We start from the raw sequence: 12,582 nt of genomic DNA, 5'->3' as shown, positions 1-12,582 counted from the left end.
TGTTGGAAGCAATGACACTTGAAGACTACACCACACACCCAGTGATATGGTTCAGAGTTTTGAGATTTGACTTGAGTTTCAGCAAATTTTTTTACTAACAAACAGTTTAAGGTGCCTCATCAAACTGTACTGGTTTTTGTTGACTCTAGGATTTCCTGAAATAAACTGAACCCCAAGTTCTGTCATTCTAGAAACGAAGGAGCGTAGAAGTGAAAATACAGAAGACAAACTTCTATCCTGAGATGTTTCTTTCCACAGGAGCCTCAGTGAGAAGATTAAATGTTTCCTTTTGACCTACACTGTGTCTGTTTTGCACTGTGTCACTGTGCCCTAACTGACACCATTCCACTGTACTTATGGAATCTTTCTCTTCACTTTCAACTAATTAGAAGATGGTGAGGAGAGAAAAAGAGAAACAAAAAACTCCTTCTCGGTGTGCTCAGCTAAAACAACCACCTGAACCTGTTGGTTTAAGACACCCGAGAGCACAGCAGGCGCTGGAAGTCACACCTGTCTGGCTGCCACCTGACCTGGACACACAGGTGACTCGTGAGCACTTTGGGGCCAGGTCCTTGCATCTCATACTCCTATCAATCTTCACTCCACCCCAAGACTGGCCTGGGTCCAAAAGGGAGTCAGGAAGGCAATCTCTTCACTTTCAACTAATTGGACAATCATAGGGAGAGAAAAAAAAATTCCTTCTCGGTGCACTCAGCTAAGATGACCACCTGAACCTGTTGGTTTGAGACACCCTCTCTGTTGGAAGTCACACTTGTCTGGCTGCCACCTGACCTGGACACACAGGTGACTCGTGAGCACTTTGAGGCCAGGTTCTTGTAGCTTGTGCTCCTATCAATTCTTCACTCCACCCTGAGACTAGCCTGGGACCTAAAGGGAGACAGGAAACCAAGCACAGTGCTGCATATGACCAACATCTTTTCGAGACCATAGGAGGGGAAGAGAAAGTGGACAGTGGACCGTAGTGGCTGGTCTGGCCAGAGATGACTTCCAAAGAAATGACACATCATTGCACAGAATTTTTATTTTTAAAAATCTCAACATCCGAGGAGCAAATCCAAAGGAAGTTAAAGTAAGAAGAGGAAATAATGGATATGAAAACATTTTGTTAAGTTTACAGGGTTGTTTAAATAAACTGGTTAAAGTCCTACCCCAAATGAGCAAATTCACTGACAGTGAGAAGCAGAAGCTCCTATCAAAAACTTTAGAAGTTTTATAAAAAAAAAACAAAAAAAACAAACAAACAAAAAAAAACAAAACAAAAAAAAAAAACTTGTGTGGCCCTCCCTGTTACCTTCTCACGTGGGTGCCACTCCCAACACCCCAATACCAATTTGGAGGAATCTAGAATTGTCTGAGTAACAAAAATGGGAATCCAAAGGTCCTGATGATGTACTATAGAATCTCAGGGGAGGAAAGAATTTTCAAAGTGATCTTAACCAATCACCCAGCTTCAGAATTGAGGGTGAGAACCAGAAAAGGCAGGGGACTAGCCCACGGTGACAAGGCTGCTGGGCAGCAGAGCTAGGGACAGAAGGTCCAGATCAAGACCCAAGACAACTGGGTGTCAACCCACCACTCTCTCCTATTATTACACCACTCACCCAGTCTAGATAAGAAACAGACGCAGACAGTATAAAAGTGAAATTCTTTTTTTTTTTCCTCACAGCCACACCCTTGGCACATGGAAGTTCCCCAGCTAGGGTCAAATTGGAGCTGCAGCTGCCAGCTGACACCACAGACACAGCAACACCAGATCTGAGCTGCACATGCAAGCTACACTGCAGCTTGTGCCAATTCCAGATCCTTAAACCCACTGAGTAAAGTCAGGGATTGAATCCTGAATCCACATTCTCACAGATACTACTTTGGGTCCTTAATCTGCTGAGCCACAATGGGAACTCCAAAAGTGAAATTCTTATCCGAACCCTCAATACGTGTCTGTAATTGAGTGGAGAGCACATGACTTCCACACTTCTCCCTAACTTTCCGCTCTCCGCTCTCCGGGGTGCTTATACACCGCTTTATTAATTTCCCATTGAGAAAATACTATGACTTTTACATGACAGAATAATCACATCCTGATTATTTGTTAACCAGCCAAGAAACACATTTATGAGATTAACAGTTTACAAGTCAGGTTAATTTTGAAAAAAAACTTCTATAAGGAAGAAAGTAATGACATTTAAGCAAATGGAGAAACTTAGGTTTACACTAATCATGAGAATCAGAGCTTACTCTTTGGCTCACCTTACATAATCTATGTAAGATTTTGAAATGAAATCCAGTTCTCAAAGGACTTTTCTGTTTCACTGATAAGCACTAAAATTCTTAACAAGTAATGTTTCAGTTAAGAGCTACTACTACCAAAATTAATGAACTCTTCCAAAATGAAGGAAATAAAGCAAACTAAAGGGACACAGCAAGTATGATGTGACTCTTTTGATGAGCTGCATTACTAACACTGGTTCATCCCAAAGCCTTCCTTCCCAGGAAAAGGACTTTCCAGAAGAGGATGGCTGGGCTGCCCCCCGCCCCCCACCCTGCCTGGATCTCCAGCCAGAAGTGCCCAGTGCCCCCATCCAGACTGAGAAGTGAGGACCCCCAGCCTGCACCCCATCCATCACATGGCAGTCCTTCAGGACTACACCTCTCTCGCAATGACACTGTCAACAGTGATGCCCAAGCCTCCATGCAAGACAGGATGTACCTGCTGCCTACAGGTGGCTCATATGAGGGCAACGGAAAGTTGAGAAAAAAGCACACGGGCAGTAGAATGGAAACAGCCACCAAAATACGTCCAGGCCTCTACTTCTCCAATAAAGGAGAGGACTTGTCTTTGCACCACCAGCCACTCCCTGACTCCTATTCGGAAGCAGTTTGGAAACACAAGTTTCAGATCAACACAATGTTGTCTCTGTGGTGTGCAGTGAGTTAAACAGGAATTTTTCTGAGATACTGAGATAGAAGTGAAGTCTCAAACCTGCCACCAGGTTCCATGGGACCGGGTCCCCCCCGCATCCTGGCATGCTTTTGGATCCTCGCACATGGAAGCGCCTGGCAAGTCCTCCCATCACACACATGTCCAGCAGAGTCCCGCCAGCCCCTGGGCTGGGTCTTGGTCTTGGCCGAGCCACCACACATCTCCTCTGTAGGTCAACCCTCTTCTGGGTCACTTTGACCATCAACATGGACTTGGCCCCATGGCTGGAGGGGCTCCCGCAGGGATCACCTGTCCAAAAAGATCCCGGCACTCCGGACATAGATGCTGTAGGTGAAGACAAGCTTCTAGGCAGGAGCCTACTATTTCCTCTTTCAAAGATTTTTTTTTTAAAGCAACATTCATTTGTTAAGTAAATGAAGCCCGCCCATGATTTATGAAGTCAGATACATCCATCACATTCTAAAACACACTCTATACTATAAACAGACAAGTCCAAGTCCTGCTTCCTACTTTTGTCCCCGGCTCTGTGCTGGATTAGCAGAAGAGAAAACCCTCAACAGGTTGAGCAGCTCAGGCTGACTCACTTGTCCATGGCCTCGTAGGAAATTATGCAGTGGCCAATTAATTGATCACAAGACCCACTCTTATGGCTCATGTATATGCTCTGGGCAAAATGCAGTGATCTGCCTTCAGCTGTAAGGTTGTTCTGACATTGGCCACCCTCTGGATGGCCCTCTAGTGAGTAAGTGTCAGCTGACAGGCCTCGCTCTGCAACCTTGCAAAATTCTACCCAGAGCAAGTGAAAGAGGGTTAGTGGCAATGGAGCAATGTGGGGCTTAATGTACAGGAGGTGACGTGGGAGAGGGGGGCATCCCTGCTTTAACAGCCACGTATAATTTAATATATATGTAAGAAAAAAAAATAAATGATATTAAACATAAATGAATATAAATTAAATAATAATGATAAATAATAAACCCTCAAAACTCTTGCACCAGTTTCTTAATTCCTAAGAATATTCAAGCTGAGAGGGCCCTGAACTACGAGAACCCAAGAACAAAAGAAGTTCAACTTTGACCTCTGACATGAACAAACTGCATCTGTAAATTGAGACTACTACTATAAAATTACATATCAGGAGTTCCCGTCGTGGCGCAGTGGTTAACGAATCCGACTAGGAACCATGAGGTTGCGGGTTCGGTCCCTGCCCTTGCTCAGTGGGTTAACGATCCGGCGTTGCCGTGAGCTGTGGTGTAGGTCGCAGACGCGGCTCGGATCCTGCGTTGCTGTGGCTCTGGCGTAGGCCGGAGGCTACAGCTCCGATTAGACCCCTAGCCTGGGAACCTCCATATGCCGCAGGAACGGCCCAAGAAATAGCAAAAAAAAAAAAAAAAAAATTACATATCAATATGATATATATCTATGCTATATATTGATATATCACATATTTCAATGACTTTATATAAGCCATATTTTGTATTATGATTATATGCTTTAGACATGTATTTACAGTTTATATATTTTATATGATATATATTGATATAAATACCAGTATGATTCTTCCATAGTAGTGTGAAGTCATGGAAAAAATAATCTTTCTTTTAGAAGAAATAGAAAGTACAGATCCCTAAAACACAGGTCAAGTCTTGATACAAAAACTACAAGGGACCATCCCCATTCATTTTCCTCTGGTCATCCTCAAATCTGGCTGAAGAGAGTATTAACAGACCCCTAAAACCTGATGAACTCTTGGCTGGGTTTTTAGTTTGATGAAATAAAATTCATATTTTGTGGCAAGACAAGAAAAAAATCTAAACATAAAATTTTCCTCTGCCGTGTGGGCACCCTCCCTCCCCTATGGTGTGTGCTGTGCATCTGCACTGACCAGACATCCTAATCCTGCAAGGGGCCTGGGCGACCCACTAACTCTGCACATGAACATTTGGATTGTCATCTGACGGATAACCTTCAAGAACCACGTCCTCCTTCTAATGGCAGAGCAGCCTCAGAACCTTGGGAATGACTGTCTCCTGGGTGATAATCCTCGGGCTGGTGAGAATAAAATTTCCACTTCTTTCTGGATTCTGGGTTAATTCTTCATTGACAAATTTCAGGAGGTTATAAGTGTAACCTTATTCACAGCAGCCAGCTATAATTTGCTCTGCACAGGCAGGAAGATCTAATGGTGTTGCAGCAGAGGCCTCAGTTACCTTAGGACTTTACTATGTATGTGACCATAAAGTTCCTCTGTAACAAACCCAAAGAAGATCTTAACTACACCCTCCTGTGAGAGATAAAGTCAGCGACACACCTACATTTTCCAGGGAGAGGACACATTTTGGGCTTAAGACTTAACATCACAGCCATGGTGTGATCTTGGGTTCCTCTTTTTCCTCTGAACTGTCTAGAAATTCACTTTCTCTTTTTCGCAAGAGCACCCAGGCAAGTTCTCTGCCAAGGCCATCTCACCCCAGGAAGCCCAGCAAGCAGACGCTGGAAGCAGAGCCCCTTCTCCATCATGCCCAACCTGACAGGTGGCCCCAGCTAGGCCCCAGGTCCATTCTCTAACTCACCTGGGGCTTGCCTCATCTAAAATCACAGGAGAGAGAGTTCCCATCATGGCTCAGTGGTAACGAACCTGACTAGTACCCGTGAGAATGTGGGTTTGTTCCCTGGCCTTGCTCAGGGGTTAAGTATCTGGTGTGGCCGTGAGCTGTGGTGTAGGCCACAGACGCAGCTTGGATCCTATGTTGTTGCAGCTCTGATTCGACCCCTAGCTCGGGAACTTCCATATGCCGTGGATCTGGCTCTAACAAAAATAAAACTAAAATAAAATCACAGCAGAAACGAAAACACAGTTCAGTCTTCACGGGGTAAGACCTTTAAAAATGCCCAAGCAACGAGGTTTTATAAAATATGCCGAGGAAGCACTGGGGGAACACATTCCACTTTTCATGCATAAAAAGATGAACTTCACTTTTAAAACTTCAATCTCTAAAACATATTTGTCTAGGACTTGATGAAAGGACAGAAACCCTTTCTAAACATGTATTCTGTACGTACACTTACCTAGCAGTTGCCCCAAAGTTGTTCAATCATTCCAATATTTTATATTTCCCAGAGGGTTCAAACACCATTATAAAAATACAAATTGTATCTCCTATGCAAAAGATGCAAACATTTTAAACAATCACATTAATAAGAGATGAAAATGACAGTGTGGTTACAAAGGACATTTGGATGAAATAAGGATCCAACTGCACTGGGAAAAAAATTCCCTTAAACAGGAACTAAGCTGAATGGCACAGGGAACCCCAACACCTCACTCAGCCTTTACCTAATGTTCAAAGATGAGGAAGAAGATAAGGAACTGGAGGTCCCTTGCAGTTTTGCAGCAAGACTTGCCCTGTATTTTAGGGACCAGTGCTTTTCATTTCTGTACCAGTCACTGTTTCTCCCTACACACCTCTCAGCCTCCATTCGCTTAGCAGTGGTGCTCAAACTCTACAGTCTCACCAACACCCAGTGCCGGCCAACCACTGCCTCCCCCAACCCCGCCTCATTTCTGGTTTAGCAGTTTCGGGTGGAATCTGAGAATGTGAATCTTACAAGTTCCCAGGACGCTGCTGCTTCCAGCCTGGGAACCAGCTGATGGAAAACCACTTCCATAGTGAAAATCCCATGTTCCCCGTAACGCTGCTGCTTCCAGCCTGGGAACCATCTGATGGAAAACCACTTCCATAGTGAAAATCCCATGTTCCCTGTGAAGATGACCTAGGCTTGAATTCTGTCAGGATGTTTTAAAAACATACTCTTACACTTAGCACATAATTGCTTTGCAATAGAGAAGTGGACCTGTCTTATGATCCTCACCAGATCATACATTCTTTGAAGATAAAATAGGGTCTTGACATTCACTTTCTTCGTCATGCAGGTCTTAACCCTGACTTTTTGATTGGTGTAACACCACCAAATATTTACATTAAAACTAGGATGTGAACCCACTTACAACAAGCCGTGTGCCTTAAGGGTAGGTGTATTCTGACCAGAGGGTGCTTATGCACGCACGTACACACACACTCCCTTCTCTACTGCAGCAAAAGTTCCCTTAGAAGCTTTACCATCTTTTACTACATTCGACATTAACTCCTGGTATTTTAACATTGAAAGTTTCCTCTGTTCTCCCCTTAGTAACCCTGAATTCCACACTTCAGAATCTGATCAGATGTAATAAAGCAGAAATGTACATCAACACCACAAGCACTGTACTTAAAAGGGATGCCTCCGTATGGCTCTTAACTTCCGTTTACTTACTTACTTATTGCTTTTTTAGGGCCACATCTACAGCATATGGAGGTTCCCAGTCTAGTGACTGAATTGGAACTACAGCTGTCGGCCTACGCCACAGCCACAGCCACGCAGGATTCGAGCCGTGTCTTCCTACACCACAGCTCATGGCAACGCTAGATCCTTAACCCACTAAGTGAGGCCAAGGATCAAACCTACATCCTAATGGATACTAGTCAGATTCGTTTCTGCTGAGCCACAATGGGAACTGCCATAAACTTCCTTATATTGAAATGGGAGTTTTAAACTGTCATCAGAAAATGGAAGAACCAGGAATAATAATATCACAACCATCTCATGAGACATGAGAGCAGCACATGGAGTTGCTAAGAGAAGGCACATTTAGACCTTTGGTACTTCAAATCTGCTCCCAACTTCAACCCAACCTCCCTCTTCCTGTATCTCCTCGTCTGTCTGTGGAAGCATTCTCTCTTGGAGGTGTTCATCCCTCATTACCATGCTGGGTACCCTGCCACTAAGCAGCGAGCACTACCCATGTGAGCATTCATGCTGGGCCCTCCTTGTAACCCTCCTCGTGGAAGAGCTCCCATCTCCCCACACGGTCAGCGCACACGCACACACTGGAGAAAGTGTCCTCGGTCACCCGCTGGGTACTCACATCCACCTGCACCTGTACACATGCTGTACGTGCCACAACTGCCCCACAGATGCCTACAGGCACAGGCGCACTTAATCAGGCGCTGGAGCAGAGGATGGGAGCAGAACAGAGTGCGACTCCATGGGGCCCACATCAGCTAGGGAGGCTCCTGTGTCAGGTTTTTAGGCTGCATCTGCCTTGCTCCCCTTCCCAGATGGGACCAAGCGGTCCCCAAGAACAGCAGGAGTAAGTACCACTTAGGGCATATGAGGAGGGCGGCCGGGACTCAAGACACACCAGTCCCTTTCCTCTGCCCCTGACCAAGATCTCTCATCAACCAGAATGCTGGCTCCCACTCTGCCTGGAGCCTCTCTAGCCTTTCCAATGCAACATCCCAGAGCACCCACCTCAAATCCAGAGTCTGAGGAAAACGCCATCTCCAGGCCTGACTCAGAGCAGGGAGAATTAAAGTCAGGCAAGGTTCCCAGTAAGTATTCATGCATTTCTGCATCCTTAAAAAATCCATCCCCAGGCCTGACTCAGAGTCAGCAGAATTAAAGTTTGGAAAGTTTTAAGTATTTGTGCATGTCTGCACCCCAGACTGCTCACTCTTCAGGTGACAAAAACACAGTGATCACTGTGTGTAATAAAAATTTAATGAAAAAGCTACAACCAAGAAGTGGATCTGAAGAGAGGAAAAATGAAGGCCTAACAGTTCCCTTCAATGTCCAGTCTAATCATTCAGGTAATGAACCTTCCCCTGCCTATCTGCATTACCTTAATGAAGAAAAGGAGAGAATATATGGGGAGGAGGGGGTGGCAGGCTTCAGGGTCCTCTGATGGGGGTAACTCTCTCCTTCCCTCATGCCTCTCCCAAAGCAGGGGCGACTGACGGCAAGCCTCCCTCCCTGGGACTTTTCCAGCGTGGTCCCTTCCGGGGGAACACACAAAGTTATGGATGCTGGTAAACTGTCTCCTGATCTGGGCACTGGTGCTGTGAGCAGGCAGCAGGCACATTTCTGTCTATAGATTCTAATTCCATATGAATCTAAACAATGGCCCCTGCCAGGCTGCAGAAAGTGGACACAGGTTAGGGGTGAGAAAGCTCGCTCCAGGCAGTAGGCTCTGAAGACAAGCAGGAGGAAGACCATGCCAGCAGACTCGGCTCTTCAGAAACATGATCACAGAGGGCTCCTCACACTGAGCCTTACCCCGGACCAAATGCAGATGGAGCTCAGGAAACTGGGCAGCACGCAGCCCTGTGGGACAGAGAACAACTGGCAGGGTCATCAAGCCTCACTCTATGGACCAGGGTCAAGCTGCGTTTCCTTGGTTTCAGGGAGTAGGAAGCACTGAATTATCTAATCAGTGGGGAGAAGGGGGCACAGACAGGCCAAGGAACTAGTCCAGTGTGGGCAGGGACCTGAGGCATCCTCGCCAGTGACAGGGAGCCACGCCACCTGCCCTGTGTGCTCTGGCAGAGGTGCCATCTGAGGGGAGGAGGTGGAGGAGGAGGCAGCTGGTGTCACTGACTCATCACCTAAGCCCCTGGCTCTCTGCTGCACCTAGAACCCCAGGCCAGGGACAAGTCTCAGTCCTCCGGGGCTGAGGTCTGGTACCATGCATGGGTGACCAGGTCTCCCAGGGGACACCCGGCCATGAACCCTGCCCCTCTCTGCCGATGCCCTGCTCCACCCTCCTCCCCTGACCCCACCAAGGCCATGCCCCAGGGGGGTCTTACTCCCAGGCAGAGGGGTTTTTTGATCCATCCACAGTTAGATTAAATGTACAAAGGGAGTTCCCATCGTGGCTCAGTGGTAACAAACCCGACCAGTATCCAGGAGGATGCAGGTTCCATCCCTGGTCTTGCTCAGTGGGTTGGGGATGTGGCATTGCCATGAGCTGTGGTGTAGGTCACAGATGCAGCTCAGACCCTGTGCTGCTACGGCTGTGGTAGGATGGAAGCTATAGCTCTGATTCGACCCCTAGCCCGGGAACTTCCATATGTCTCGGTTGCAGCCCTGAAAAGATAGATAGATAGACAGACAGACAGACAGACAGACAGACAGACAGACAATAAATCAACCAACATTACTGCTTTGACCTAAGAAGGGAAACCATCTGAGAGATAATTTAGCTTTCAGATTCAAATAAAAGCTACATGAAAATTTGGGATGATCTGCAGGTTCTGATTATGATCCAGATTATTTTTCCATTCCCAGATCCCCAGATTTTGAAGAACAAATCACTGGGCACCCAGCACAGGTAAGGCCACCCATGACTGAAAAGCACCAGTGTCATCTCTTCATGAAGCCTATGAAACAGGAAAATTCTTATGTTAAAGCCAAATAAAAACAACAGGATAGTAAGTGGTGTATGCACTATAACAACTAGTGGACTTTCTAAAAACCAAATGTAGAAAAAAGAACTAGAAATAGCAGAACGTCTTTGAGTAGCTGAGACTCAGAAAGGTTTTCCTTTTGTTATTTTCTTTAAAAAAAAATTTTTTTTTTTCACTTTTTAGGGCTGCACCTGTGGCATATGGAGGTTCCCAGGCTAGGGGTCTAATTGGAGCTACAGCTGCCGGCCTACACCACAGCCACAGCAATGCCAGATCCAAGCCACGTCTATGACCTATGCCACAGCTCATGGCAACACTGGATCCTTAACCTACTGAGCAAGGCCAGGGATTGAATCCGCAACCTCATGGTTCCTAGTCAGATTTGTTTCCACTGAGCCACAATGGGAACTCCATCCTTTTATTATTCTCTATTTTCCATTTTTCAACAATAGCTATGGATTATTTACAAACAATGAGTAAAACTTCTTTAAAAAGTTCTTGCTGCCTGAGTTCCCGTCATGGCTCAGCGGTCAACGAACCCGACTAGGACATGAGGTTGCAGGTTCAATCCCTGGCCTCGATCAGTGGGTTAAGGATCTGGTGTTGCCATGAGCTGTGGTATAGGTCACAGATGCAGCTCGGATCCGGCATTGTTGTGGCTGTGGTGTAAGCCATGGCTACAGCTCTGATTCGACCCCTAGCCTGGGAACTTCCATATGTCGCAGGTGAGGTCCCTAAAAAGAAAAAAAAAAAAAAAAAAAAATTCTTGGGGTCAAACCAGTAATGATCACTTGACTTCTTAATTCTACAATAATTCTCCAGGCTCCACTGTAAGGGAATTGTCAGAGCCAAAACAATTGCAGAAGGCTGAAAGGAAAAGCAAAGCACTCATCCTCCAAGAGTGTGATTCTAGTCACACTATTTTTCCTTCCATGTGATCGCTGTCATTAATATTTATATAAGCGAGGAGTTCCTGTCGTGGCGCAGTGGTTAACGAATCCGACTAGGAACCATGAGGTTGTGGGTTCGGTCCCTGCCCTTGCTCAGTGGGTTAACGATCTGGCGTTGCGGTGAGCTGTGGTGTAGGTTGCAGACGCGGCTCGGATCCTGAGTTGTTGTGGCTCTGGCATAGGCCGGTGGCTACAGCTCCAATTCAACCCCTAGCCTGGGAACCTCCATATGCCGCGGGAGCGGCCCAAGAAATAGCAACAACAACAACAACAACAAAAGACAAAAGACAAAAAAAAAAAAAAAAAAAAAAAATTATATAAGCGAGCAAAAGCACAGAGCTGCAGCTACAGATTCTTAAAACATTTAACTAAAAACAAAACTCCCCAATTTCCCTTTATTTGGAGACTCAGCTTTGTACCTGGCAACAGTACAACACACATAACAATAAGAGGATTTTTAAGCTACACGCGACATTTTTTTTAAGTGCTATTCAGGAGTTCCCTGGTGGGTCAGTAGGTTAAAGATCCAGCGTTGTCACTGCAGTGGCTTGGGTCACTGCTGTGACTCGGGTTCTATCCCTGGCCTGGGAGTCTGCTGCAGATGCAGCCAAAAGAGGATTTTTTTAAAAATTAAAAAGTGGTATTCAGGGAGTCTCTGCTATGTTGCAGTGGCTTAAGAAATCTGACTACAGCAGCTCAAGTTGCTGTGGTTGCTGCAGAGGCATGAGTTCAATTCCCCAGTCCAGTGCAGTGTGTTAAAGGATCCAGCATTGCCACAGCTGTGGCTTGGATTCAACCCCTAGCCCAGGAACTTCCATATGCCTCGGGTGTGGCCATAAAAAAAAAAAAAAGAAAGAAAGAAAGAAAGAAAAAAAAAAGTGCTATTCAAAAGCTATCTATCTCACCAAGTACAGGATGCTAAAGACACAGAGATAAGGAAAAGAAAGATAAGACTCTAGGAGATTCCCTACTTAGTGAAAAGGAGGCTCAGAGGAGGAGGATTACGGTAAAACTGTGGCTTTAACTACTCTGCATCCAAACTTTATGAAAAGAGGTGGCCAGGCCAGGCCCACTAGCGCCAGGCTGGAGGCTCTGCAGTGTAACCCTCCACCCACAAGAAAGGCCACTGTGTGTCTTTTTGTCTCTGTGAAATGATTCACTCTTTCTGAAATCAACTAGATAACCAGCAATTTAGGTAAAAACTTTTTTTTTCAAGGTCCAATATCAGACCTCAATCTACAGTGTACTTTTTCCCTGTGATTTTTACAGCCCATCCCTCTGTTTCTCTGAAATTAACAACCACCACACATTATTGCTTTTCAAGCTTCCCAACCACACAGTTATTTTTAAAACTTCCAAAAGTTAGAAACATATAAGCGACAAC

General features: G+C 45.6%; 1 protein-coding gene across 6 annotated transcripts in view; it reads right to left on the bottom strand.

Moving 5' to 3' along the window:
• The window catches only part of FNIP2 (folliculin interacting protein 2), a 135,665-nt gene that overhangs the window by 92,580 nt on the left and 30,503 nt on the right, over positions 1 to 12,582 (bottom strand). Inside the window, exons 1-3 of one of the 6 annotated variants that reach the window (XM_021101304.1) lie at positions 3,046 to 3,162; positions 1,623 to 1,627; positions 820 to 858 (exon numbers count right to left, since the gene is read on the bottom strand). The exons of the other annotated variants lie outside the window; for them this stretch is intronic. Of the exons in view, the coding sequence (XP_020956963.1) occupies positions 820 to 858; positions 1,623 to 1,627; positions 3,046 to 3,162 (161 nt within the window). Of the gene's footprint in view, positions 1 to 819; positions 859 to 1,622; positions 1,628 to 3,045; positions 3,163 to 12,582 lie in introns of those variants that run through there. 6 annotated transcript variants of the gene reach the window in all.

This window comes from Sus scrofa, chromosome 8, assembly GCF_000003025.6.
Source record: "Sus scrofa isolate TJ Tabasco breed Duroc chromosome 8, Sscrofa11.1, whole genome shotgun sequence".
In the NCBI taxonomy this organism is placed as follows: domain Eukaryota; kingdom Metazoa; phylum Chordata; class Mammalia; order Artiodactyla; family Suidae; genus Sus; species Sus scrofa.
This window is presented reverse-complemented; position numbering and strand designations above follow the sequence as displayed.